Source organism: Prunus persica, chromosome G5 (genome assembly GCF_000346465.2).
Source record: "Prunus persica cultivar Lovell chromosome G5, Prunus_persica_NCBIv2, whole genome shotgun sequence".
In the NCBI taxonomy this organism is placed as follows: domain Eukaryota; kingdom Viridiplantae; phylum Streptophyta; class Magnoliopsida; order Rosales; family Rosaceae; genus Prunus; species Prunus persica.
Genome location: NC_034013.1, coordinates 3,834,297 through 3,861,297, shown reverse-complemented (window position 1 = coordinate 3,861,297; position 27,001 = coordinate 3,834,297). Strand labels below are relative to the sequence as shown.

The following is a 27,001-nucleotide window of genomic DNA, read 5'->3' as shown; positions in this document are numbered from 1 at the left end:
ATCGATCGGAGACTCAATCTGCTTTGAGCATGGCTTGCAGATGCTTAGGCCATGCCAACGTGCTAAGCATCACACTCTTGTCTTCTCTTTGTCTGCTTGCTCATGCCCGATCTATATGAAACCTCTCGAACTGCCCATGGGCGCATTCATCCATCATTCTCTCTTCGCATTGGGGTCTAAGGGTAAGGTCTCAGACCAAGTCAATTTGGTTGAGGAGCTGTCCAACCAAGTTGTTTTTGTCGTCCACTATCTGAGTGAGTTGGTCAACTCTAAGATTGAGGTTTGCTTGGCTTTGTGGATCAGGAGGAGAGAATTGTGTGGAACCTAGTTGCACACGCGCTAGGGTTTCATTGGAGGTGTACACCGGAGTGTAGTCAAGCGTGGAGGCAAATGATGAAATGGTTGTACTTATTCCATGATAGGGCCGTGACTTGCATCTGCGACGGCACCGAGATGGTGCTCCAAGAATCCGGATGTGAACCCATATGGATGGTGGTTGGATCCGACCGCCAGGCCTTGAGGTTGCAAGCTGGTTCCATCTAAGGAACCATAAGGAAGGGTGGCTATTTCAGCCATGGAGATGTGCAGTAGCAAGGTGGCTCACGTGACGGGACCGCGAGGTGGGGCGGCTGTTGGAACCGTGATCTTGGTCGCGGCGCTGAGAGGGAAGACGGTGGTAGCGGCTGGAACAGTGGTGGAAGCCAAGGAAATTGGGTTGTGAACTCAATGGCAGAAAGTGGCAACTGCCATGGTGTCGTGGAGGCTCGTATCCTTCGCAAATTGAGTCATTGTGGCGATCTTGCTTCTCGTGTGCTTGCTTTTGACTATAGTTGTTTGGAAGACTTTAGTTGAGTGATGAAAAGGAGGAAACAGGTTCCTTTAATTCAACAACATGAGTTGAGTATAACTCGCGCTCTCAATGAAAGCACCAATTTGTTTGTGTAAATTTCTCACAAGAGAATATTCACATGTAGATTCTTCACCCTTCGAGTTTCTCTCTCTCTTCCTCGATTCCTGCAAAAGGAGTAAAAGACATACTTATGGGGGTGTTGGTCAAAGGCCCTCAGATACCTAAGTTAGTTCAATTGGACCTTTGACAAAAGATGCGGCAATAGGTAAAAAAGATGGGGTTTTCTCTCACAGGTAGAGCCAAGTGCTTGGAGCCGTGTGTGACAGCATTCAGCCATGTGGGAGAGAGAGAGAGAGAGAGGGTGTCTTGAATGTGGCCATGTATTTATAGGACTTTAGCCATCTAGGGTTTTTCAAAGAATAATTCCTATTTGGAAGGATCTTTTCTCCCAAACACTAGAAAGCTCTCGTGGCCCAACACTCCATCTCATATATTCCGTGTGGCGCCATCTCTCCTCAGGTGAGTCTGTAATTTCATTTTTTAATTTTTTGGAATAAATATCCGAATTCTTCTTTCTCTTTGGGATTATATTATTTGGATTTGATATTTGTTTTGGATCAGATCATAGGCATTTCTTCTTTGGTTATTCGTGGGGCATGTCCAGTTTTTTGGAGGCTGTGTCTTATTTTCTTAGAACATTTATAAACTTCTATATTTTTTTTCAATGTCTATTGAGATGATATTGGTTTTATTTACTGGGTAATGGCAACTTTTTATTGTTTGAGATAAAATGACGATTTGGGATATTGTTTCTGTGTTCACGATTTGGGATATCTGGAATATTTATTGTTTGTTTATTTTTTTTGCAGTTGTTTAGCATCTCTCTTGGTGAGCTTTGAGGTTCTAGGCATTGATTTTAACTTTTCTTTTTAGTTTGGGTGTAAGTTGGGTTTGAATTTGTACCGATCTATTAAGTTTTATATGGAGGATGTTTTGAATTTTTTGGATGGTTTGCGTCTGATAATTTTCAGGTTTTGATTTGGGGTTAAAATTTTTGTTTTGGATGATTTGGGTCAGATAATCTTTGTTCATGTGCACAAAGGGTGTTTAAGAAGCTCCTTTGTGGGGGGTTTAGAGGTGGCTAATGCTCTGATTTTAGTGTCCAGGTACTCAGAGGACAGGGTTTGACACTTACTATTCCAGCTTGTAGGAGTACAAAGGTCTTGTCTTCTGCCTTCCTCTCTAGGTCTCTTTTTTTTTTTCTTTTTTTTATAATAAAGTTGAATGTGGGTGCAGAAGTCTCAAGTATCTTCTTTCTGTTTGTATCTGACAGCCACTTGAGGAGAATGCCAAGTTAAAACTTGCTCAATTTTGCTTCCTGCGTCCTTTTGCCTTTGGCAATTTCTCCTCTTTTGTCTGTTCTAGTGTTTAATGGAGCAAATACCCTTGTTGCTTTGGTGCGTTTACAACAACTGAAATTAATAAGTTTCCCTATTTATTAGCATCTTGTTTCCAGTGATTTTTAAATTTCCCCTGTTGCTGTAGAACGAATATAACGGTGAGAAGAATTATGAACTGTAGGAGTTCCTTTTAATCACGATCTGGTAGTTTTGATGGATTACCAACTTCTTTTATTGATGATTTGTTAAGGCTTTTGGATGAATGTAGCTGCCGTTTTGTATTTGTATCTTTATGTGCATTTTTATCATGGGTTGTAATCATAAGTATAATTTGGATTTCTTGCTTTATGTTTCTTTGGTTCTATAATGGTTTGCAAAATGTTTTATTTCCTTGGTTGGTTGATGATTGTAATTTGTATTAATTTGTGATTGATTTAGCTATAAACATTTAGATTAGAATTTAGAATGGACTTATGGATTATTATACTTAATTTGAGCTTCTGAAGAAAAGAAAAAAAAAATTTATTTCGGCATGTTATAACAGCTTTAACAGCTGCTGTGATGTTTAGTTTTTTGGGGAAAAAAAACATTTATTTGGGCTAGTTTTAACATTTGATGCTTAATTTTTTGGGAAAGAAATGATTTTGGGCTTTACAAAAAAACTAATATTGGGCTAAAGCCCAAAATCGACTAAAGTGCCAGAACCGAACCAGACCTATTTGGGTCGGCCCACTTTTGAGTTTCAACATTGATCAGACTCGATCTGAGAACCATGCTTTTGATCAGTTCGGTCCGCAGGTCAATTGAAAAACGATCCGACTTGAGCTATGCACATGACTAAATTATTCCACTTGAATGAAAATATTGTGACCTGTTATAAATCTTAGAGAGCAATTGGAGAGGGAATTGGAGAGGGAATGAAGAGAATGTTTTGTTCTTCATTCTGATTTCTCATTCTCATTTAGGTGTAGTTACAAAGGAAGGGATGAACCCTTTTATAGGCAAAGAACATGTGGGCTCCATACTATATATTTTACAACACTCCCCCTTGGAGACCACAAATGATACGGAGTATTTCTCGTTAAAAACCTTGCCAGTAAAAACCCAGTGGGACAAAAACTGGTCGAAGGAAAAAAGAGTACATAATAATGTGTAACATAAGATTCTATGTATATTGACGCGCGTGCGACACTGCCTCGTTAAAACCTTGCCAGGAAAAACCCTGTGGGATAAAAACCCGGACGAAGGAAAAAGAGTACGGTGTTTGAAGATCTTTATTGATGGTGCGCTCCCCCTGATGCTTGGCAAAATATCTTTAAGTCATACTGTTGATCAGCTTTCTGAATATCGTAGTTGACACTGCTTCTGTGAGTCAATCTTTGAGCGACACTGCCTCGTTAAAACCTTACCAGAAAAAACCCAATGGGATAAAAACCTGGATGAAGGAAAAAGAGTACAGTGTGGAGCTGAGCTCTATCTGGTCTAGTATAATTCCGGAAAAACATTTAAGGACCAACGGATAATCCTCATAAAAATGCTTCAATACTTTCTTAGTATAAGCAAGAATCTTGTTGGCACAATGCTCGATCCTTAAGTCGAGACAAATATTTCGTGAATTCTGCAGAATCTTTAATGTGTTGCAATCACATTATAATCAATGTACTCACTGAGGTAATTTATGCATATTAATATTGAGTACAAATTTTGTGCTTCAAGCACATGTCCTTTGGGGACTTGCTTTATGCAATGTCAATCCTCTCAACGGATTTTGTCTAAAAAGGGATTAAACTTTATGACACATTATATAGCTTTAACCCAGCTATTTATACATCTTTAGGGAATCGCTTCTGGCGATATGCTTTGTGCATTTAATAACCCTTAAAGATAATATGTTGGTCTCCGTAATTGTGTAATAAAGGGGGGGGGGGGGGGCACAATTGAATCTGTAAATATGGAGAAAACCCAACATTCCTTGTTTCTGCCAGAAACAGTGTGTCATACAAAGTAGGTATATTCCCTTTTATTCCGAACACCCAAGTATAAATTCAGTATTAACAAATTTTGGGGTTCGTATTGTGGGTTTGTTCTTTCACGTTCATTCTCATTTATAATGGAATTACCTCGTTCCATTTTGGTCAATAATATTGTCGACATTTAATAATTGAACGTGGTTCCAATCAACACAGCCCATTGATGATTTGAGTAGCTACTTCAAAACTAAAAATTGTCATTCATCAATTCATAATCTCACCATTCTCATGTGCATGCGCATGCATCAATTATAAGCATTTCTTTGCTTTTGGGTACCCAAGCCACTTCATGGGGCTTTTTATTATGTGAGAATGTGGATTATAACCTCCTATTGGAGCGTTATTTTACATAGGGCGTGGAAAATCTCCATTTAGGGAGTTGGAACATTTAGAACCCATATATCTGTCATGCTGCAGGCATGCTACAGATTAATTCATACATGTCAATTAATTTCTGGGACTTTAACCCATATTATGGGACTTTAACCCATATAATTTGCTACGCATTAGGCGTGCATAATATCAATATTGACATGTCAAAGGATTGTCCTTTCGGGACTTCAATCCATATTATTTGCTACGCAACAGGCGTGCACCCATATATCTGTCATGCTGCAGGCTTGGCACAGATTAATACATACATGTCAATGAATTTATGGGACTTTAACCCATATAATTTGCTACGCATTAGGCGTGCATAATATCAATATTGACATGTCAAAGGATTGTCCTTTCGGGACTTCAATCCATATCATTTGCTACGCAACAGGCGTGCATAATATTGACCACTGCTATACCCATATTCTGTTCTTATGGGACTTTAATCTGTGCAGTATATTATCAATGTATTCAACTTACAATCTGTAAAATTTGCATTAATAATTCATGGGTACATATATCTGTCATTCTTTTGGAACAGACTTATCTCCCCATTTGGTTACCTTTCAAGATAAAATATCAAATAAGTATATAAGCATAAAATAACACAAGTATTGCTTACGTCCTTAGGTGGGAGAAACTTTTCTCAAGTATGATTCAAGCTTGTATCGGCCCAGTAAATGTAGCGCTTGATGATCTAGTTATATCCTGCAATAGTAAAATCACAACTCTTTTCTCTGTCAAAAACAAATAATCCTCAGAGAGTTACAGAAATAGAAAAAATGCAAAAGAGAAGGTAAGCAATCAGGGAAGAAAGCTGGTGGGAGCAGACAATAAGCTCTCATATCTCCTAGTCTAGAAGGACTTCCGGAGATTAGAGCATAAGATCGCCTTCACAGTTTCCTGATGTAGCGGAAACGTGATCAGGGATAGTCTTGCTTCTCGGGCATATTAAGTGCTCACTGATAAGAAAAATAAGTAAATATCGCATCACTAGGTATGGAGAAAACTGGATGTCTTCTGCAAAGAAAATTTCGTTAGTAACACATTTATACACAAATACAATGAATAGGTAGAACCGGTGAATTTCAAATTAACCATAAGAAAATTGCGAGATTCTCGGGGTACTTTTAAAAAAAGTAGCTCTGTGAAATCCGTAAAGCAAGATCGGCTTTTGATGAAAATAAAACTTTGAAAACGCTGAAAGTGCCGACAAACGTTTAATGGAGGCCACGTGAAGTTTTGGAATCTGGGAAAGAAAATATGGGGATCCGAAAAAATATTGGGATTCTGAAAAGACTGTAGCCATATTTCCTCCTATAGATATGGCCTTTGCAAAATTTGATTGGAGCAACTGCGTTTCAACTTGCTCCTTTCCTGTTATAATAATTGCGTACATTCTTAAAATTTGCACCTGTGGTTTTTACGTCTTTTCAAAATGACGGTTTGGAACCTTGTGCCTTATAGGTTCAAATGACCATATCGACTCTCCCAAATTTCATATTTCAACGTATGGGAGCCCGGAACTTATGGCCTGGGCTAAACACAAACTCAGAATTTATTTGCCCTTTTCAAAATGGACATGAAATATGAATTGAGTAAAAGCTACGCTAATATCTCATATATTTGGGTTCATGAGCTTCCGGCCCAGATATAACAAAATATGCGGGGAGCCTCAAGTCATCATTCTCTTATGCCAAAGAGATATGTGGCGTACCACAATTTGCAATAATACCTCAAGGGTTGTCCATTTAATTGTTGGAACTTCAGGTTCTCAACACTGTTAGATTTTGAACTTCAGGCCAAAATCACATATTCTCATGGTATGGACATTCAATCCCCTTAGATTTTGAACTTCGGGCCAAAATCACATATTCTCATGGGATGGACATTTTTACAATTTTCTGTACATATTTTTGGACTTCAAGCCCTTACATAATTGTCCATATTTTGAGGAACTTCTGGCATCTCATTTAATTGCTCATCCATGAGTTTAAGGAACTGCAGGTTCTAGTACACTTGCCAGTACAGTTATCATCCATGTGTACGGCATTATGAACCAATACAGTACTGTTACATCATTAAGGAACTCAGGTCCTTATTTACATGTCAGGGATTAAGGACCCTCAAGTCCGATCACATGTTTACAAATATAGTACCGGAGAGACTGCCAGCTCTCATATTAACATCATCATCAAGGATCTGCCAGTCCTGATGTAATTGTATGATGAGGATCAAGGAATTTCTGGTCCTGATCTGCTTACTGTAAAAAACTCATCATACAGCACATTTAGTCCATAAAATAAATTACTGGTAAATAAATTATTGGTATGGACGATAAAACCCGCACCACACTTTAAAAGTAAAGGCGTGGACGATAAACCCGCACCACCCTTTTAAATAAATGTAAATGTGCGGTAATTTAAATTCATAAATTAAACGTGCGTGTATGGGCACTAATTCTGCTCCATACTTTTAAATGAAAGTAAAGGGGTGGACGATAAACCCGCACCACCCTTTTAAATAAATACTGTTGTATGGGTAATAATCCTACACCATACAGTAAATAAAATAAATGTGCGGTAAAGTAAATTTGCAGTAAATTAAACGTGCTTGTATGGGCACTAATTCTGCTCCATACATTTAAATAAAAGTAAAGGCGTGGACGATAAACCCGCACCACCCTTTTAAATAAATGTAAATGTGCAGTAAATTAAATTGTTAGTATTAGTAACGGTCTCCCACTGATAATATGTTTGGTATTACCGAAGGTCCATTTTTGTTAATGGTTAGTAAAAGAAAAGCAGATAAATATAATAGGAAATAATAGAGAAGATAAGGGAGCAGAAAACTTATCGCTTATGCCCTTGCTGAGTGATCCCCCTCTTTTCTTTTGTTTTCTTTTTTTTTTAATTATTATTTATTATTATTATTATTTAATTTTTTTTTTTTTTTTTTTCTGTCAGTGGGTTTGCAGTTGGGTCTTCCTTTGCTTTCATGATTGCTGCTACATGGAATGCTGCTTTTTAGGAAAGTGCCCACCCTATATCCTACTCTAAAAAGCATGCCACTTCCAAAAGTATTATAAAGAAAACAGAGCACACAATTTGGGACCCAAGACCCGATTATGCGCCCAACTTTTCTTAGTGCGTTTTGCTCATGCTGTCCATGACCCAGTCGTTGCTGGCCTGGACGCCGGCCCGGGCTGACTCAGAGAGCTCAACCGTGACCCCAGAGTCATGAGTGGCTTATGGCAGCCACTTGGGAAATGGTCAGGCTCTCTCCATTTGGAAGATGCTGGAGGTGTCTCTGACAAGCATAGACCAATGTCTCGATTGCATATCTCTGAACCCAAACTTGCAAGTGAACACTGGCTGCTTTACACCGGCTGAACACAATCATTTGCAAAAATTTCCAAACTTATCAAGACACCCACACCCCAAAACCCATCCCCCCTTCCTCCTTCAAGCACACCGCGGCGCAGCACTCTCAGGCGGAGTCAGGTACATGAACACGCAGGCCACGCAGCTCTTCGGGTATGTCTCCAAGACCCGGTCCATGACCCAACCCGTTCGTCCCCTCCGTCAGGTTCGAGAGCGACGCCCCCATATGTTCTCCTTCCACTTTCCTTTTGATTTCAGATTAGATAATATAGGGCCTGAAATTGAGTCTGACCAAGAAAGTGATACAGAGGATGAAGATGGAGAGTTTCCAGATAGTGCATCTTCGGCCAGCAGCTGCAACTCAGCCCCAACTCTGCCGTTCGCCATAGGTTGTGCTGACCAGCTTGGCTTGGGCTCTGGAGGGGGCCCTGACGCCTTAAACTTCTTGCAGAAGTTCATGTGGGTAGCCATGGCTTCTTCTGTGCTTATGAGCCTCTCAGACCTCACAATCTCATCTTTGATGGCCTCTGCACACAACCCACATATCCAATGGCCCTGATATCGTTCCCGAACATGTTGAATGTAGGCCGGGGTGCATTCCTCCGACAGGCCGCAGCAGTCACATTTAACAAACTCGATTTCGATTTGGGCAATGAGTTTTGTGGCTTGCGGTTGTTGCGAGAGGTTCAGGAAGCATAGCACGTTTTCGAGAACATTCTCTGTGCTTTTTCTTGGGTTGTGGAAGTGAACTGCGAGAGGTCAGGAAGCATAGCACGTTGATCTTGAAGCTCCAGCCCGATATGTAGTGGGAGCTAGCAAGCACGGAGCTGCAAGAACTAGTCCCAGTGCTTTCTTTGCAAACTTGCAGATGTTCTCTTCAACATCTGGAGCAGTGGCCTTTAACCAGCTAGGAGAACTTCTGTTGTAAGGCAAAGCTGAGGCGGTCATGCCCTTTCCATGACTGTGAATACGACCCATGACGGGCGAGAAGGACGTGAGCTGACGTTTGAGGAGTTGCAGAACACCATTGGAGGCTCAGGCAAGGACTTTGGGTCCATGAACATGGACGAGCTCTTGAAGAGCATATGGACGGCTAAAGAGACTCAGATTATGGCTCCATCTGGTGGTGGGTCTAATATGCTTCAGAGGCAACAGACCTTGGGAGAGATGACTTTGGAGGAGTTCCTGGTCAAAGCTGGGGTTGTTAGAGAAGAGGCTCAATTGGCTCCAAAGCCAGCTAATAATGGTGCTGGGTTTTTTTTTTTTTTTTTTTTTTTTCAGATTCAATTGGATATTGACTTGGGACCAAAGGTATTTGATGTTTTCAGTGTGATTGCTGTGGCGCATGGAGCTAGCTCCAGTGGGCTGCAAGTCACTGCTGCCGTACACACCTGGCTTCCCCCAAAGACAAGAACAAAAGCAGTGCTCTCTATAGCCCCAAGATTAGAACTTGGGCTTGTTGTGAGATGAGAGGCTCAACGTGTTTCGCTGAGCCTTGAGAATCTAAAGACTCTCACTGCAAAACAAAGGCACCGGCATAAACAGCTGAGAGAGCAGAGGAAGGTGAGATGGGTTAGGTCTCTCAATTTTAGAGATAGAGAAATCGTGCTGATAACGTGTTATAAATCTTAGAGAGCAATTGGAGAGGGAATTGGAGAGGGAATGAAGAGAATGTTTTGTTCTTCATTCTGATTTCTCATTCTCATTTAGGTGTAGTTACAAAGGAAGGGATGAACCCTTTTATAGGCAAAGAACATTTCTCATTCTCATTTAGGTGTAGTTACAAAGGAAGGGATGAACCCTTTTATAGGCAAAGAACATGTGGGCTCCATACTATATATTTTACAACATGACCAAAATTATTGAGGAAATTATCGATATATTGATGATAAATGGATGAAAAAATGCTAAAATATCGCTGTCCCTAAAATTAAAAAAAATTTCACCGATTCGTTCAAGGGCTTCTGAGCTTCTTCTCAAAATCGAAAAATCCTACCCGCTTGCAGTTGTCAGCATTAATTGTATTCTTATAAAATAAAATCTTGTCCGGCGTTCTTTTTCTTTTTTGGGTAACTATGCCCTGCTTTCTTCTGTCTCGATCATTTTGGTCCCCTCCCCCGTTTGAAGGAACTGGGGGTGTCTTGCTTAGCATATATTTATGAATCTGCGAAATTAATATAATCCTTTAGCAAAGCTTTCATCATGAAATGTTAGTCGATGTTGGTTGCAAGGAAACCTTGTGTAAGTATTGTACCTCATTAATTAACTTCTGACGTTCATCAGTGCCATATATTGGGGCTGCTAAACGAGATTTGATTGCCAGGACACGCCTTTCTTCCTTATCGTATTCTACTGAACCCAACGCACCATCTGGGTAGGTGGGCAATAACTCAATAAGTCTAAGTAAAGTATCTCGCACTGCCATCAGCAACAGTACATTAACACTAACACGATGGCACATTATATAAAAAACAAGGGCACGCAGTGAAGACAAACTTATAATAGTGAGGCTAAAACCATATCCATTAGCAAAAGCATTTTTGTTTACTGAGAGTAGAAGAATAGCTTGTGTTTTGGTGGATTACGTGTGTCTTCTTCTTTAGCAAGTGTTTTAATAGATGTATTCTAACATCATATACTAGCATACATAATGTCTCAAAAAGAATGAAATGTACCTTTTTGGCGTGGCCTCCATAAAAAATTGCTGAAATAATCGATCTCGGTTTGGGTTTTGAAGCGACCATTTTCCTGCAAGTAAAGTATACACATCATGACTGTGATAATTTAAAAAAGAAAAAAGACCCAAGTTGCAAAAGAGTCCATAAACCTCAAAAAGCAGTAACATATGATATTACCGACAACAACGTGATTATAGGAGGCTTGTGTGGGTATTCCTCCGGAATCTTGATCTGGCCATGATAAATTCCACCCTCAAATTCAGTTCCATTAGGGCCTCTGACTGCAAATTGCCAGTCCTGTGGGTTCGACTGAAAACAAATATCAATGATGTGTCAAATTACCATCTTGGCCAAACAACAAGCCCAATTTCAGTAGCCAGAAAGCCAAAAAAAAAATGAAGCGACAAATTATGCCCGTCTTTTTAGTTCTTCCAAAAAACTAAAGGCTTTTTTATTTTTTTGAAAATGACCAAAAAATTATCTTAAAACAAAATCGAATGCTAAAAACAATAATTGAGGTCGAACCCAAGACCCAAAATTCAAATAGAAATCAGAATCACGAATCCAAATTCTTAACTTATCCGAAAAGTGAAATTAAACCAAAACTCAAAGAACAAGAATATTTATAAATAAATAAAAACGTAACCTCAAGCGCGAGGCACTTGAAATCGGCAGAGGGATTGGATTGCATCTCCTCCAACTCCGTGTGAATGAGATTCGACAAGAATAGTTTATTAATCGTGAACTCGTTGAACGAGTTGTACTCCTCCTCCTCCTCCACCTTACTCTTAAACGATCCCATTTGATTTTGTTCGATCTGCTCTTACCCGACCCGATCCACAACTTCTTCCGGTGACAAAACTTTAAAACACGAAGCGGAGAGAGGAAAGAGAGGCGGCGGTGTTTATAGGCGTGTGTGAGAGATATAAAGCATTCGTTGGATTTTTGTTGGTTCTTCCACGTTATGTCTTTTTGCACCCAACGTTTGCATTACAAATTATTTTTTATAAAAAATTAATAAAAAAATAAAGCACCAGCACATGGTTTGAAGAATATTTGACGAAAGAGGAATCCATTCAGCTCCTATGCATCGGCAGACCATCATCAGGATCGAATTTTATACATTTTTATGACTGTCATATGCATGTATTTATCTATGAGCTGCTCAGAATTGACTCAATCATATTTATATGCACGGATTAGGGTTTTATCGAAATTCTAATATATTATATTTTTTAGTCTTTATAGTATGATTATCAGTCTCGATCTTTTGAATCACAGGAGTTCAAGATATTGTAGTCACTTACCATTGGATATTAATCAAATTGTTCAAAAAAGTTTTTAAAAATGAGTGCAAAAGTGAGTGAACCGTTGAATTTACATTAAACTATAAGTGACTACAAATCTCTCAGATTATTGTAGTCCAAGAGATTAGGACTGTTATTATTATTATTATTATTATAATTATTTTATACAAATGATATATGAAGAGAACGTAGAGTTCCTAAAAAAAAGACCTTATTTAATTTCTGGCCCTGAGCCACTAAAAAATGAGGGTCTGACTAAAATTGTCACATTGAATTTAACATGTTGAGAAGCACTTAATTTACTGCTCAGCAGTACTTTCCTTCTTTCTTCCTTTTCTCCTCCATATAAATCTCTCCGATAAGTTTGAAAAGTCCTGCACCACTTTTAAGTGTGAACAAAACTTACTAATTATGGAAAATTTTGTCGAGATTGTATAAAAGATAATAAAACCGCGTGGAAAATTAGACACACAAAGCCCCCACAATTAATTAATAAAATCCACTATGGACATCAACTTCATTAAGTCAAAAAAGCAAACCTTATCATGACATTATTTACACTAAAGGGAGCTTTTGATATTGGCATCAATTATGCGTACTTGAAAAACACTTTCTTACAGGAAGAAGAAAGGAACGTTCTTCCAAGAACAATAGCTTTCTTCTAGCTTCTCCATTTCTGTCTTCTCCCGTATCTCCATACATCATCTCTCCTCTCAAAGGAAAGAGCATATTGCCTTCTAAATTATTTGATACATTAGATTATTCACCCTATCAATGGTGTGATTTAAATCAAATTGTTTATTGAAACTCAATCGTGCTTCCCACAAAGTAAAATTACCACCGCAATTTATGGATACGTTTGACTTCCCACTCAAAAAACTTGCTCCTTATTGGATATTCTTGATGCATATGTTAATGTTTCTTTGCGAATTTGAATAAATAAGAAATGAAAACTTGCTCAGAGAAATGAAAACGCCATTAGGTTTCAGATTGGGAATTTGCAGATTAAATAAGGAGATAATCCGGATACACTATTATAGGTAAGAGAGAGAGAGAGAGAGAGAGAGAGAGAGAGAGAGAGAGAGAGAGAGAGCATTCGTTGATTTTTGTTTTTTCTTCAACGTCGTGCCTTTTTGCAACAGCTGTATGTGATCCATGGAAACGGCAATAAGGTGGGGGAGGCTGTCCTCAATTTGGTGTTCTCTTCATGTCCCTTTTTTAAATGTTTGACAAGTGCCCTATCACTTAACCCTAATATAACAGTGTTAACTTAATAAAATAAAAAACTAAAAATTGAAAAATAAAATAATAATAAATCATAGCAGCCACTATTACCAAGTCCCTCCGCCCAGCAAACACTAACAGTCACCTAGGCTTGGGCACAGTTCGGGTCGAGTCTAATTTTGAGTGACCCGTGGGACGAACCGAGCAAGTTATCAGTTCTCGTGTTGGGTCGGGTCCAAACTCAAAGCCGAAAATGGGCCGACCTGTTAAGGTCCAGTTCGATTCTGGCTTTTTGGTTGGTTTTGGGCTTTAGCCCAATACTAGTTTTTTTAAGCCTAATTCACTTTTTTTGGGCCAAGGTCTCTTTTTCTTGGGCCAAATTGCCAAAACCTAATTATTTTATTTATTCAAAAGCCCAATTTTGATAGGTTTTTTTTTTTTTTTTTTTTTTTTCACAATGCCAATTTTTCAAACAGGCCATCCATTAAAGCCCATTTCTAAACTAAATCACAATCACAAGCACATGCATCATCCAACTATCAAATTAGTTGTTTCTTACAAGTTACATCCCATGACAAAAAAAGCAAAGCACCAAATTATATTTTACAACCCATGACAAAAAATACAAGTAAAACACCAAATTAGATTTTAAATACCAAACAGATTCCCTTGTATCAATTAAGGGAGCTGCAAAAAAATAGACTTGTACCAGTAAAAGAGACGAGAAAAGAGAAATTCAGCAAAAGAGAGAGCAAAAGCCACCCCAAATTTCAACAAAAGAGGCTCTATGTCCCTGTTCTTTCCCAGCACCATATTAAAAACCCCCTAACTGAAAAGCATTAGCCACATAGTATATAGAATGATTACGGTTCCTCTTCTTCGTCATCCTCCATCTACATGAAAATGACCCATGAACTCATGTTAGATTAAACCACACGAGAGAAATTATCAAAGTTTATACCAGAAACAGAAAAGAATCACATAACCCATTACAGATTAAGCCAAAGAAAAAATCACAGGAATTCAAAACTAAGCCAAACCCATCCCAATTGAAAAGCGTCTCTACATACCAGAAAAGAGAAAATTTCATATAGCTCATTAGGTCAAATTGGCAAAGAAAAAAAAACATAAAATAGCAAAAATAAGCAAGACCCTTTTGAATTTATGGTGATTCAAAATGAAACAAGAACTTACAATTATTTAAGAGAGCGTTTCTCGAAGGCACTGAATCAGTAAGGATCAAAAACACAGTAAACGTTTTGATTTGGTATGTTAATTTCACCCCAAAAAAAAATTGTTTGCAGTTTTTGTCTCAAATCATTTTAACAGATCAAAACAAGTTATAAGGATTTTTATTTGTCTCGACTTAAAGATCGAGACAAATAGGTGGATGTAATTGAGAAACCAACTAGAGCCCCAACCTCGAATCTTTGGAACTAACTCAAACATTCTAGCACCAAAGTTCCACCTGATAATTTTAAAAGCATCTACGTAGATGGTATCCTCAATAGTCGGGTGGAAACCTATCACAGTTTTTGCCAACTCATCTAGAGGCGTCAAAGAAACGTCATAATAATAGGAAGAATCCATCTGGAAGAAGGGAACTTTGTCGACCACCAAACGCCATTTCAAATTATCATCGCCTGCATCCAACTCCCAGACACTCAAATGATTACCAAGCACAAACTCGCTCACCTGCAAATGCCCTCGACATGCACCAAGAACCCGATACATCGAAATGGAATATCCCCGCACTTCAGACGACATATTAAGAGGTGCCAGACTGAACCGACATTTGTCAACAATAATATGATTGCATCACCATCACCATTACTAGTACTGATATTACTGATATCTTGGAAGGGATCCAACTCCAGAATATAGGAGGATGCATGATCGGAACCTGAAAAATATTTGTCTCTTGAAGAGTTCAAGAAATATTTGTCTCGACTTAAAGATCGAGCATTATGCCAATGAGATTCTTGCTTATACTAAGAAAGTATTGAAGCATTTTTATGAGGATTATCCGTTGGGCACTTTAGGGATTTTCCGAAAGTATATTGGACCGGACATCGTATTTTTCAGATAGAGCTCAACTCCATCACCATCATTTTGGGATGGTGTGAGGCATATTTGATACTATCTCCGCATAACACCATGTACGGGCATATTCTTTTCAAGTGAACTTACAAATAACCCAGGTTTTGTTGGAAACGTGGACTCTGAAAATTTCTACGATTTACATAGAGATAGCTCACTGAAAATATATTTACTTACTCAACTACGAGAATTGTTAATGGCTACATCCTCCACTCACTTCGAAAGATTCTCACTCCAAAAGATAGTCATAAAGACATCAGGGGGAGATATTAATCAGGGGGAGCATCCAGAAGTATCACTACTACAAAAAGTGAAAAAGACGACCAGAAAACAACGACGGTCTAAGTGAAAACCGTCGTGGTTTATAAAAAGACGACGGTTCTAAAAACACCGTCGTGTAATACAACCTTAGACAACTAAAAAATGGAGTTTCAAATGGCTGTTCAAAAACAACGACGTACATAATTAAACAACCGACGTCTATTTGAAACAGATTTCCGCAGTGTAAAATCAATGCCAACAAAGAACGGCAGAAGTTATGAATCGACCGACGTAGAAAGTAAAGACGACGATTTCAATAAAAACTGCCGTTTTTACTCATAAAATAAGACGACGAGGTTTTCGTATAAGACGCCGTATAATTACAAACAAATCCACGGCTTTAAAATACAAAATATCGCCGTATTAAATTAATTTACAACGACGGAAAATATAAATATATCGACGTCATTCTCGTATAGTTCTACTACGTTATCTTTAAATCGTACAATAAAATTTATCGTCGTATTTATTCATTTTATACGTCGTACCTTTAATTTTAACGGTCGTCTTAATAAGAATTTTTGTTAACAATTTTTTTCTTTGATTTTCTTATCCTACGTCGGTAGATCTACTTAATGACAAGAATTGAAATAACCACGACGGTTTATATAGAACACCGCCGACATAATCAGTTTTGCTGAGATCCCAAGGGTTACGAAATCTTACCAGATGGAACTCTGTTCCACATCATAATCTTAACAGATGACACAGATTTGCAAATATTGCGTCGTGTTAGTTTACAAATTCTAGAACATTAATTTCCCTCATTTTAAATTTCCTCGGGAAAGAAAAATCTATTTATCACGCTTTGGAATTGAAAACTAAAACTGAAAGAATACGGGAAAAAAAACTCCATTTATAATTTAAAATTAAAATCCACGTCGGTTGTAGTACACTTAACGACGTTTAACAAAATAATCTACGTCGGTAATTATAAATCTACCGCCATCGTAACTTAATATAGACGACGAGAAAAGACGACGGTAGAACAGAAAACCGCCGTTGTTTCAGTTTCTTTAACATATCTTTCTGCAGGACTTGTGTAGTTCAAAGCATTGACAATGTCTTCATCATATCTCCCAGAAACTACTGATTCAATTGCTCATGCTTTAGAGGCCATCTGAAGCCATTTCTATTCTTTATCGCATTCTTGAAACCCATCTTCTTCTTCTGAAGCTCTACGGATAAAGGAAGAGGCTATCACAATAAATCCGACGGATCTTCTTAGGCAAGAAAATCAAGCAGAGGATCAGGCACATCTGATCTTCAGATTTCCCTGAGAAGCGAACTTTCCTTCGACAGCGAGTGGAGGCCAGGCTTGCATCTCTTTTGATGGAAAGCAAGGAGTATTCAGAAGCACTAAGTGTCCTATCAGGCTTGATCAAGGAAGTGAGAAGGCTAGTTGACAAGCTTCTTCTTGTGGACATATATTTGATGCGAGTAAGCTCAATTTCTCTTTGAGAAAACATCCAAATTATTATCTTTGAGACATGAGAGACTGAGAGAGGAAGAACTTGGAACCTTAAATGTAAACCGAAAATGAATGAAAGCGACAAATTTATAGAATAAATTTTTAAAACCAACGGCGGTCCTTACAAAAAAACCGCCGTTTAAATTGTAAAATCAACGTCGGTATGATCGACGTATATTACAGAAATCCACGTCGGTAAATTAATAAAAACGACGTGTTAAATAATATACCATGACGCGAGTTATTACTTATGTACTTTAATTTTTGAGTTTACTACGACGGTACCTACAAACTACTGTCGTATTTATTTACCACGTCCGAAGTTAAATGTACCGTCGTATTTTGTAATTTATACGTCGTAGTTATATGTAACCGCCATATTATTTTTTTGAAATGGTTTTATATGTAAGCAACTTTTCGTCTACTTGACTTACACATTTGTTGTTTTTATATTCTTATTTTATTTAAATCTGTCATCCAAAAAAGAAACTTTACATATTGCAGAATATTAATTTCCTTCGTTTTAAATTTCCTCCGGAAAAAAAACTCTATTTATAACGCACTGTAATTGAAAAATAAACTGAAAGGTCACGGGAAAAAAAATTCTATTCATAATTTAAAAATTAAAATCCACGTCGGTTATATTAAACCTAACGACGTTAAATGAAATGATTCCACGTCGAATGAAAAATATTGCGTCGTTTTAGTTAAAAACGACGTAGTTAAATGTAACCGCCGTATTATTTTTTTGAAATGGTTTTATATGTAAGCAACTTTTCGACTTACACATGCACTGTTTCCAAACCCGATTAAAAATTTCAATCTCCCAGAGAAACCTTTTCGTCTTTTTTCCTTGTCAGAGCATTGTCAGAGTTTCTCATCGTCTTCCTCTCGTCTTCTTCGTCGTCTCTGAACTTAAACATCGATCATCTTCCTCTTGCTTTCATTGCACGCAAAAGGTAAGCTTTCATTTTCACTATTTTGGTTACTGTTTTGCATGCTCATACGTTTTTTGTTTGAAAAATCTTTTTACCTTTTTTCTGGCCAAAATCATTTTACTTCTTTCCAAGTTTGATAAAATATACAGACAAAGAGAGAAAGTTTCCAACTTTGAAGACAACTACATCAACTAAATAAGACGACGGTAGACCACGACGGTTCGTCAGTTGTTCTAGCGTCGTCTGAAAATTGACAAAGTTGTTTTTAAAATAATAGTCTTTTTTTATATGCTTGTTTAATTGCAGGTTTGATTTCGCTGAACAATGGTTTTTGTTTTTCCCTTATTTGATAAAATATAAAGAAAAAGAAACTAGGGTTGGTATCTAATATAGACGACAAAATATCTTATTGTTTTACGTCGTGTGAATGTTAATACCACGACGGTGTATTACTATTGACGTCGTATGAATATAAATACCACGACGTTATATAAATAATAGTTTACCACGACGGTGTATTACTATTGACGTCGTGTGAACATATATACCACGACGTTATATAAATAATGGTTTTAAACATTTATTACGTCTGAGATTATTTCATTGCGTCGTCTAAAATCATATCATACGTCGTATTTTTTTAATACCGTCGTTTGTGTTCTTAATGTTTTCCTGAAATATTTTCACTTGCAGTTTTGTCTGTTAAAATGGTTTCTCAACAACAAACTAAGGATTCTGGCTCCAAGAAGCTTGGAATGGTAGCTCCTCAAGATAAGTCTTCGAAGGAGATGAAGTCTTCGAAGAAGATGAAGTTTGCTTCATCATCTGCTGAGACAGAACAAACCAGCCAGACAACAATCTCAGATGATTCAAAGACTGGTCGAGGTATGAGCACAATGCCTCGTGTTGTGAAGAGAAAGCTTCAGAAACTGAGGCCAATTGTTGAGTACAATAAAAGGGGGAAAGGTGTTGGCCAAGCACATATTGAGATGCAGTCGTATATTGGTGTGTTGGCACGCTCCAGGATCCCACTTGTGGACAAGAAATGGTCCCAAATCCCCAAGGATATAAAGGAGCAGATTTGGGAAGCAGTTGACATGGCTTTTGTCGTAGGCCAAGGGGGCAAGACCTCTGTTTTAGCTTCTGCTTCCAAGAAATGGAAGGATTTCAAGTCTACACTAACGAGGCATTATATCCTTCCATACACCAATGACAGGGAGAAATTAAGCCAACCCCCTGAAACATATAAATTCATAGAGAAAGCACAATGGGATGCCTTTGTAGCTTCAAGGCTATCCAAAGATTTTGAGTCTGTGCATTCTCAACATGCACAGATTAGGGAGAAACTCGAGTACAATCATCGATTGTCTCGAAAAGGATATGCTGGATTGGAGGATCAATTGGAGGAAACCATGCCTGGGGTAGAAATTGATCGATCTACCTTATGGAAGAGAGCTAGACAGGACAAACATGGTAACATCCCTGATCCAAAGGTGGCAGAGAAAGCAAAATTAATTGTAAGCCTACTATCACTCTGTTTTAAATTTTTATTAAACTGTGAATTATTCTTATTACGTCGTATGTTATATTTTTCGTCGTGTGAATGATATTACCACGTCGAAAAGTTTTTAAAAACGTCGTTAAAGGTCTAAATAGGAATCACTACTATGTTTTCTGTAATTACAGCATAAGACGTCGGTGGTTCATTTTCGCGTCGTGTGAATGATATTACCACGTCGAAAATTTTTTAAAAACGTCGTTAACGGTCTAAATAGGAATCACTACTCTGTTATCTTTAATTATAGCATAAGACGTCGGTTGTTTATTCATTTCGTCGTTTTAAATAAATAACCACGTCGGTATAACTACCGTCGTGATAAGTTATAATAACGTCGGTTTATACGTTATTGCGTCGTGTGAAATTATATAATACGTCGTTTGTACATAAATAACCGTCGTGTGTTTTTTTGTTTATCTTTTTTTAGGATGAATTGCAGAAACAAGTCTCGGAAGGCAAAGTCAGAGTAGATGGCAGCAATGATGTGCTGACCATGGCTTTGGGCCCCGAGCATCCAGGCAGACTGAGGGGAGTTGGTGCTGGTGTTTCCCCAAGGCAATATTTCAATTTGCCCAAACCACAGAGGGTGAGCTTTGACGACCGTTTGAAGGACAGTTTAAGAGTTCTCCTTCAAGAAGAGACTAAAAAGATGGAGGCTAAGGCAAGGGAAGAGGCCTTAAGGATGGAGGCTAGGACAAAACAATTGGTAGAGGCTGAGAGGGAGCATTTCCTGAGTCAGCTTTCCCAATTAATTCCCAATTTTGATCCAAGCATGCTTAAACCAAGAATTAGCCAAAGCCCCAAAAATCCAATGTCTGACAAAGCTAGCTGCTCTGGAGGTGATGTGAGATCCCTACATTTGGAGGATGATACTGCCAAAATGGGGAAACATCAGCCAGATGAAGAGAAGGAAGAAGAAAAAAGAGATGAAGAGAAGGAAGAAGAAAAGGAGAAAGAAGATGAAGAAAAGCATGACGACAAGGTATGTTCACATAACTTTGCCTTTTTTATTTGTTTTTCAAAGTTTCAGACGTCGATATTTTTATTTAATCCGTCGTTTGTTTAAAACTTAGACGGCGGAATTTTTTTAAGACGTAATAAAATATTTAAACGACGGTTTTTGCACCGTCGTTTAAATGGTTTCAGACGACGCTTTATTCATAAAACCGTCGTCTTTATTGAATTACCACGACAGTTTTTTCACCGTCGTTTAAATACTTTTAAGACGACGTTTTATTACTTAAACCGTCGTCTTTATTGAATTACCACGTCATTTTTTTTATTTCTTTAAACAGGTTATTGAAGTTGGTGCTTATTCAAAAATGGAGGCGCCATCTTCTTTAAAAACCCTTTGTCGTTTTGTGGAAACGACACTCCTGCCTGAGGATAAGACAGTCCAATTTACAATTGATAAGGAGGTGTTTGGTGGTGAGCGCGATACCTTCCTCCTGCCTGAAGATATTACACAATTTGCAGGCATGGAAGAAATTGGAGCTACTGTATTGGCTGTATATATGAGGTTTGTACTTCTAAAATAATAACTCGTTGGTTTATATATTGCGTCGTCTTAACTAACTAACCACGTCGTCTTAACTAACAACCGTCGTGATAAATATATTATAACGTCCTCATCTATTTCAGTACGTCGTGTGAAATATTATAATACGTCGTTTTTTTATACATAACCGTCGTGTTTTGTGTGCTGACTTGTTTATATTATTTTATTTGTTTAGGTACTTACACGATGTTTTGAAAAAAGCCAATATGTGCAGTATGGTTGGCTTTATCGACCCTGCTACAGTTAGTGCCAACTCTGGCACAATAACTGAAAGATCACGACTCGTAGCAGCTCGACTTCAGAAGACAGACGGTGAACAGATTTTCATGATGCCTTACAATCCAGGGTTAGTCTCCTTAGGATTTTGTTTTTATGATTTTCAATAAATGACAGCTTATAAACTAACCACGTCGGTGTTTTATTTTATTTAGTCGTTTGAAACTACTAACCACGTCGGTATTTATTTATCGTCGTGATAAATATATAATGTCGTCGTTAGCTACTTTACTTCGTCGTGTGAAATACTATAATACGTCGTTTTTGTAAATAACCGTCGTTTTTATATTAATTTTGTGCAGCCGTCATTGGATTTTGCTGATTGTAAGAGCAAAGAGAGAAACCGTCTATTTTCTGGATCCTCTGCCAGGAAATCGTGTGGTCGATGAAGAGGCCAAAAACATCGTGAACAGTGCTTTAAAAATATATAATACCCACATAGCCCGAGCAGGACGTAAAAATGTAATTTGGAAAACTCTCTCAGGCACACCAAAGCAACCCAGCAATGTCGAATGCGGGTATTATGTAATGCGCTTCATGAGGGACATCATCATGGATCCTTCCTTGGGGTTTGAGAATAAGGTAAGAAGAAATTACCTTCATACATTTCACGTCGTTTTTTGTATTATCAACGATGGTCGTGTAAAATTAACGTCGTTGAATGGATATACTACGTCGGTTATGAAAAATATCGTCGTCTGTGATTGAATTTCTTTTTATTTATAAACCCTAATAGTCATTGTTTATGCAGTATGCCAAGGGAAACCAGGAAGCTTCATACCCCCAGGAAGCTTCATACCCCCAAGAAGCCATTGATGAAGTCCGGAATGAATGGGCAGAGTTTGTTTTCCAAATTATTAAACAGGGCAATTATTGAACACTTGATATTTATGTATAATGTACCAATTTTCTCTATAATATGTAATGTAAAAATTTGTTGAGGTTTTCTTAAATTAAAAAAAAAACAAACATACAAATTGCTTAACCGACGTGTAATACTTTTCCAACGACCTAATAAAGTCAATAACCGTCGTATTTTGTTGTTGCGTGTTTTAAACAAATACGACGTAAAAAAATAGTTAGACGACGTTCTTTGAACAATTGAGTCGTTAATGGTTTACAATATCTTCAATTTCTTAAGGGTTCAGGGTATAATCGACGACGTTTATGTAACGACTGCGGTTAAGTCGTAAAATATATATTTTACGTCGTATAGTTAAATAGCCGCCATGGTTTCTCATTTTAACGACGTCATTTTAACGACTTAGTAGTCTATTACAATTTACAACGTCTACAATTTATTTAACACCGACGTGGTTTGTTGTATGGTAAGAATATTTTATTATTTTTATATCAAAATATTCAAAATAAATATAAAATAAATCAGAAAATTGAAAAGTCAACTCCTATGAAGTCATTGATATATTTTCTTCCACATAAACCTTGAAAAAATTCATTTTGAATAACAAAAATTTAAAATGACCATCCAAAACAAAATTGTTTTGATGAGTCATAAAATCACTTCTAGTTTTATGGTTTAGGGTTTAGAGTCTAGGGTTTAGAGATTAGGGTTGTTATTTATTGGGGTTTATTTTTAAAGTATAATTTTTGGGTAGTCTATGTTATATGTTAGGCTTTAAAACCATAAAACCTTTTATAAACTTAATTTTTTAAATTGTATAATTTAATTTTATGGGTTTAGTGTATTAATTTTTAACGACGGTGGTTGGGTCGTGGAATACATATTTTACGTCGTACAGTAAAACATACGACATGGTTTACGCTTTAAACGACGTTATTTTAATATGTAAGTCGGTTTATATAATTTACAACGTCTTTAATTTCTTAACACCGACGTGGTTTTTCAGTCGTCGTTATATAAAAAATTCAAAATAAATTTAAAATTAATCCGAAAAATGAACGGCCTTACGTTCTTAATCCGAAAAATGAAGTTTCCGTCGTGGAATATTAAATTTACGTCGGTACTTGTAGAACTTTCGCCTTGGTTTTTCTTTCGACGTTTTATAACGCGCGCGCTCTAAAAATTTTCGCGCGACCTAAATTTTTTTAGATTTGGCTCTTATTCTTATACTTTGATCCCTGAAACCTAAAATTTCAGATTTCACGCGACATAACATTTCGCTCTCTCACTTCTGCTCTAATTAAAAGTTGCACTCTCCAGGCTCGTCGAATCTGTGAGCTCGTCCAACCTGTAAGTACAAACCCTATCTTCCCCTTGTAAATTCATTGAATGATATTAGGTTGTTTTGTTAAAGGGTTTTAGGTATATGCTTTGCGATCTGTTAATAATGTGCTTATAGGTATGGGTTCATGGATTTTCTGTTTAATGGGTTCATGACAAGATCAAATAAAGGTGTACTTTTGCTGGAAATCAACACAAAAAGACACATCACCAACTTCCAAATGATTTCCAGCAAAAGGACACCTTTATTTGATCTTGTCATTTTCCGCTCTGGAGAAGGTGCAAAGTGCACCAATGCTTATAGGTATGGGTTCATGGATTTTCTGTTTAATGGGTTCATGGATTACATTATCTGTTATGTTGAATTGGGAATGGATTTAATTTTGTCGTATCTTTTAATCACCCTATGTTATGTTGAATTGGGAATGGATTTATTGTTTTCATGCTTGGTTTCATGTATATGTTGGTTTCTTGCTTGGTTTCATATATATGTTGTGTTCTTAATGGGTTTTGTGTTCTTGAAAATAAACTGAGACACGACGAATTTTAAGGCGTACGACGACGATTACACGACGGTGTTTTTAAACTACCGTCGTTGTATTACTTATACACGACGGTTTTTTCATAAACCGTCGTTTGTATTACGTATAATAGACGACGTCTGTTGAAAATCCGTCGTCTATATATGCCAAATACGTCTGTTTTTGATTAAAACCCGTCGTCTCTGTTGTTTATTACTTGCGATTAGATCATTGTATAATCTGCTATAGTGATGGTCATTGCCTGTATTTTCACTTTATTATAGATAATAGGTTATAGTGTCGGAGATGGATAAGTCATGGATGCACTCGGATAGAAGATCGAAGGCATATGAGTTTGGGGTGGAAGCATTTTTGAACTTTGCTGTAGAAAATCTTCTAACTACAACACATATCCGTTGTCCATGTGTTAAATGTGTTAATTTGAAGTTGTTTGGGGTTGGAATTATAAGGGATCACTTATACTTTAATGGAATTGACCAAAGCTATAAGAATTGGACATTTCACGGAGAACCTTGGGAAGCAACTACTAATGCTAGCAGAAATGTTGAAGAAGATGATGGCCATAGTAGGTACAGTTTTGTGTCTGAAGAAATTGATATGGATGATAATGATTTTGGTGATTTTGGTTCGGATCCGTATGAGTTTGCCAATGTGATTGGGGATGGAGATCAACCAGTGTACCCTGGTTGTAGAAAGTACACGAAGTTATCGGCATTAGTGAAGTTGTATAATTTGAAGGCAAAACATGGGATGAGTGATGTCTGTTTTACAGAATTATTGATACTTCAAGGCGATTTGCTTCCAGAAGGAAATACAATACCAACCTCCATGTATGAGGCTAAAAAGACTTTGTGTGCATTGGGGCTGAGTTATGAGAAAATGCACGCATGCCCCAATGATTGCATCTTGTATAGGAAGGAGTATGAGGATTCAACTAATTGTCCTACTTGTGGTATCTCAAGGTGGAAGGAAGGCAAAGATGCAATCTTGAAAGAGGGTGTGCCAGCGAAGGTGGTGTGGTATTTTCCCCCAATTCCAAGGTTTAAAAGGATGTTTCAATCACATGAGACAGCTAAGAGTTTGACTTGGTGGCATGTTGCTAGAAAATCAATTGACGGTCAGATGTCTCATCCGGCGGATTCCCCGTCTTGGAAACTTCTTGATGATAAATGGCCTGAGTTTGGTAATGAGCCGAGAAACTTGAGATTGGCTCTTTCATCTGATGGATTCAATCCCCACAGTTCTCTAAGTAGCAGATATAGTTGTTGGCCGGTTATCTTAGTTACATATAATCTCCCTCCATGGCTGTGCATGAAACGAAAGTTCATGATGTTAACCTTATTGATTTCCGGTCCTAAACAACCCGGAAATGATATAGACGTCTACTTGGAGCCTTTGATTGATGATTTAAAATCCTTGTGGGTTGGGATTAGAGGAGTGTATGATGCACATAATGGAGAATACTTTACACTCAGAGCTGCATTAATGTGGACAATTAATGATTTCCCCGCCTATGGAAACTTATCTGGTTGTGTTGTTAAAGGATATAAAGCTTGTCCAATATGCGGCGATGATACACCTAGTCACAGGTTGAAAAATGGCCACAAAATTTGTTACATTGGGCATAGAAAATGGTTACCAATCAATCATCCATATAGGAGGCAACGTGCAGCTTTTAATGGGAAACCTGAATATGGCATACCTCCAGAGCCATTAACCGGAGAAGAAGTGCTGCATATGGTTGAAAATGGTGACAGAGTTTGTTGGAAGAAGAAATCAATATTCTTTGATCTCGAGTATTGGAAATACCTTCCTGTGAGGCATGCCCTAGATGTTATGCACATTGAGAAGAATGTTTGCGATAGTATCATTGGTACATTGCTGGAGATCCCTGGAAAAAATAAAGATGGGATTGCTGCTCGATTAGATTTATTGAACATGGGGGTCAAAACTGATTTGCAACCCGAGTATGGAGAAAGACGTACTCGTTTGCCTCCTGGACCTTGGAATTTGTCAAGAGCAGAGAAGAGAGAGGTTTGCAATTCTTTCTATGGTATGAAGGTCCCTGAAGGTTATTCTTCAAATATTAAAAATCTTGTATCTGTACAAGATTCAAGACTTCTTGGCCTTAAATCACATGATTGTCATACCTTAATGCAACAATTGCTCCCTGTGGCAATTCGTTCTGTTTTGGAGAAGCCTGCAAGGTATGCAATAACTCGTTTGTGCTTCTTCTTCAATGCTATATGTGCAAAGACTGTTGATGTTTCCAAGCTAGATAAGTTGGAAGAAGATGTAGTAGTTACTCTGTGTTTGCTTGAGAAGTACTTTCCCCCTTCATTCTTTGATATCATGGTTCATCTAGTAGTACATCTTGTCAGAGAAGTTCGTCTATGTGGGCCAGTATATTTTAGGTGGATGTATTCGTTTGAAAGATATATGAAAGTGCTGAAGGGGTATGTTCAGAATCGTACTCGTCCCGAAGGTTGCATTGCTGAGCGGTATATAGCTGAAGAAGCGGTAGAGTTTTGTACTCAGCATTTATCTGATGTTAGTACAGTTGGAGTGCCTTCAAGCCAAAAGATGGGAGTTTCAAAGCCATTATCAGGTTGCACAGTGAGCGTAGTTGATCAGGACCTGTTGAATCAAGCACATCTATATGTCTTGGAGAATACGGAGGAAGTCCTACCTTATATCGAGTACGTATGAGTTTTATTCTTTAAGTTTCCATTTAAAATTATTTCTTATGTTTATCTTATATATTTGGGACCGTAATGCTTGAAT

General features: G+C 37.7%; 1 protein-coding gene and 1 long non-coding RNA gene across 4 annotated transcripts; one reads left to right on the top strand and one right to left on the bottom strand.

Annotated features, from left to right (window-relative positions):
- Nucleotides 1,064–2,634, top strand: LOC18777620. 2 transcript variants are annotated; one of them, XR_002271724.1, is made up of 3 exons: nt 1,064–1,369; nt 1,720–2,070; nt 2,184–2,634. It is a non-coding gene; the product is annotated as an uncharacterized LOC18777620 (long non-coding RNA). The 2 variants fall into 2 exon arrangements; XR_002271723.1 differs by lacking the exon at nt 1,064–1,369 and having other exon boundaries at nt 1,377–2,070.
- On the bottom strand, nt 9,705–11,642 carry LOC18775893 (ubiquitin-conjugating enzyme E2 32). Of its 2 annotated transcripts, none has more exons than XM_007210579.2 (5): nt 11,366–11,642; nt 10,897–11,028; nt 10,717–10,789; nt 10,296–10,459; nt 9,705–10,205 (listed from the first exon to the last, which is right to left on the bottom strand). In XM_007210579.2, exons 1-5 carry the CDS (start codon nt 11,519–11,521, stop codon nt 9,996–9,998), a joined length of 735 nt encoding a protein of 244 aa, XP_007210641.2. In that variant the 5' UTR covers nt 11,522–11,642; the 3' UTR covers nt 9,705–9,995. The 2 variants fall into 2 exon arrangements, with proteins under 2 accessions (XP_007210641.2, XP_020419688.1); XM_020564099.1 differs by having other exon boundaries at nt 10,296–10,411.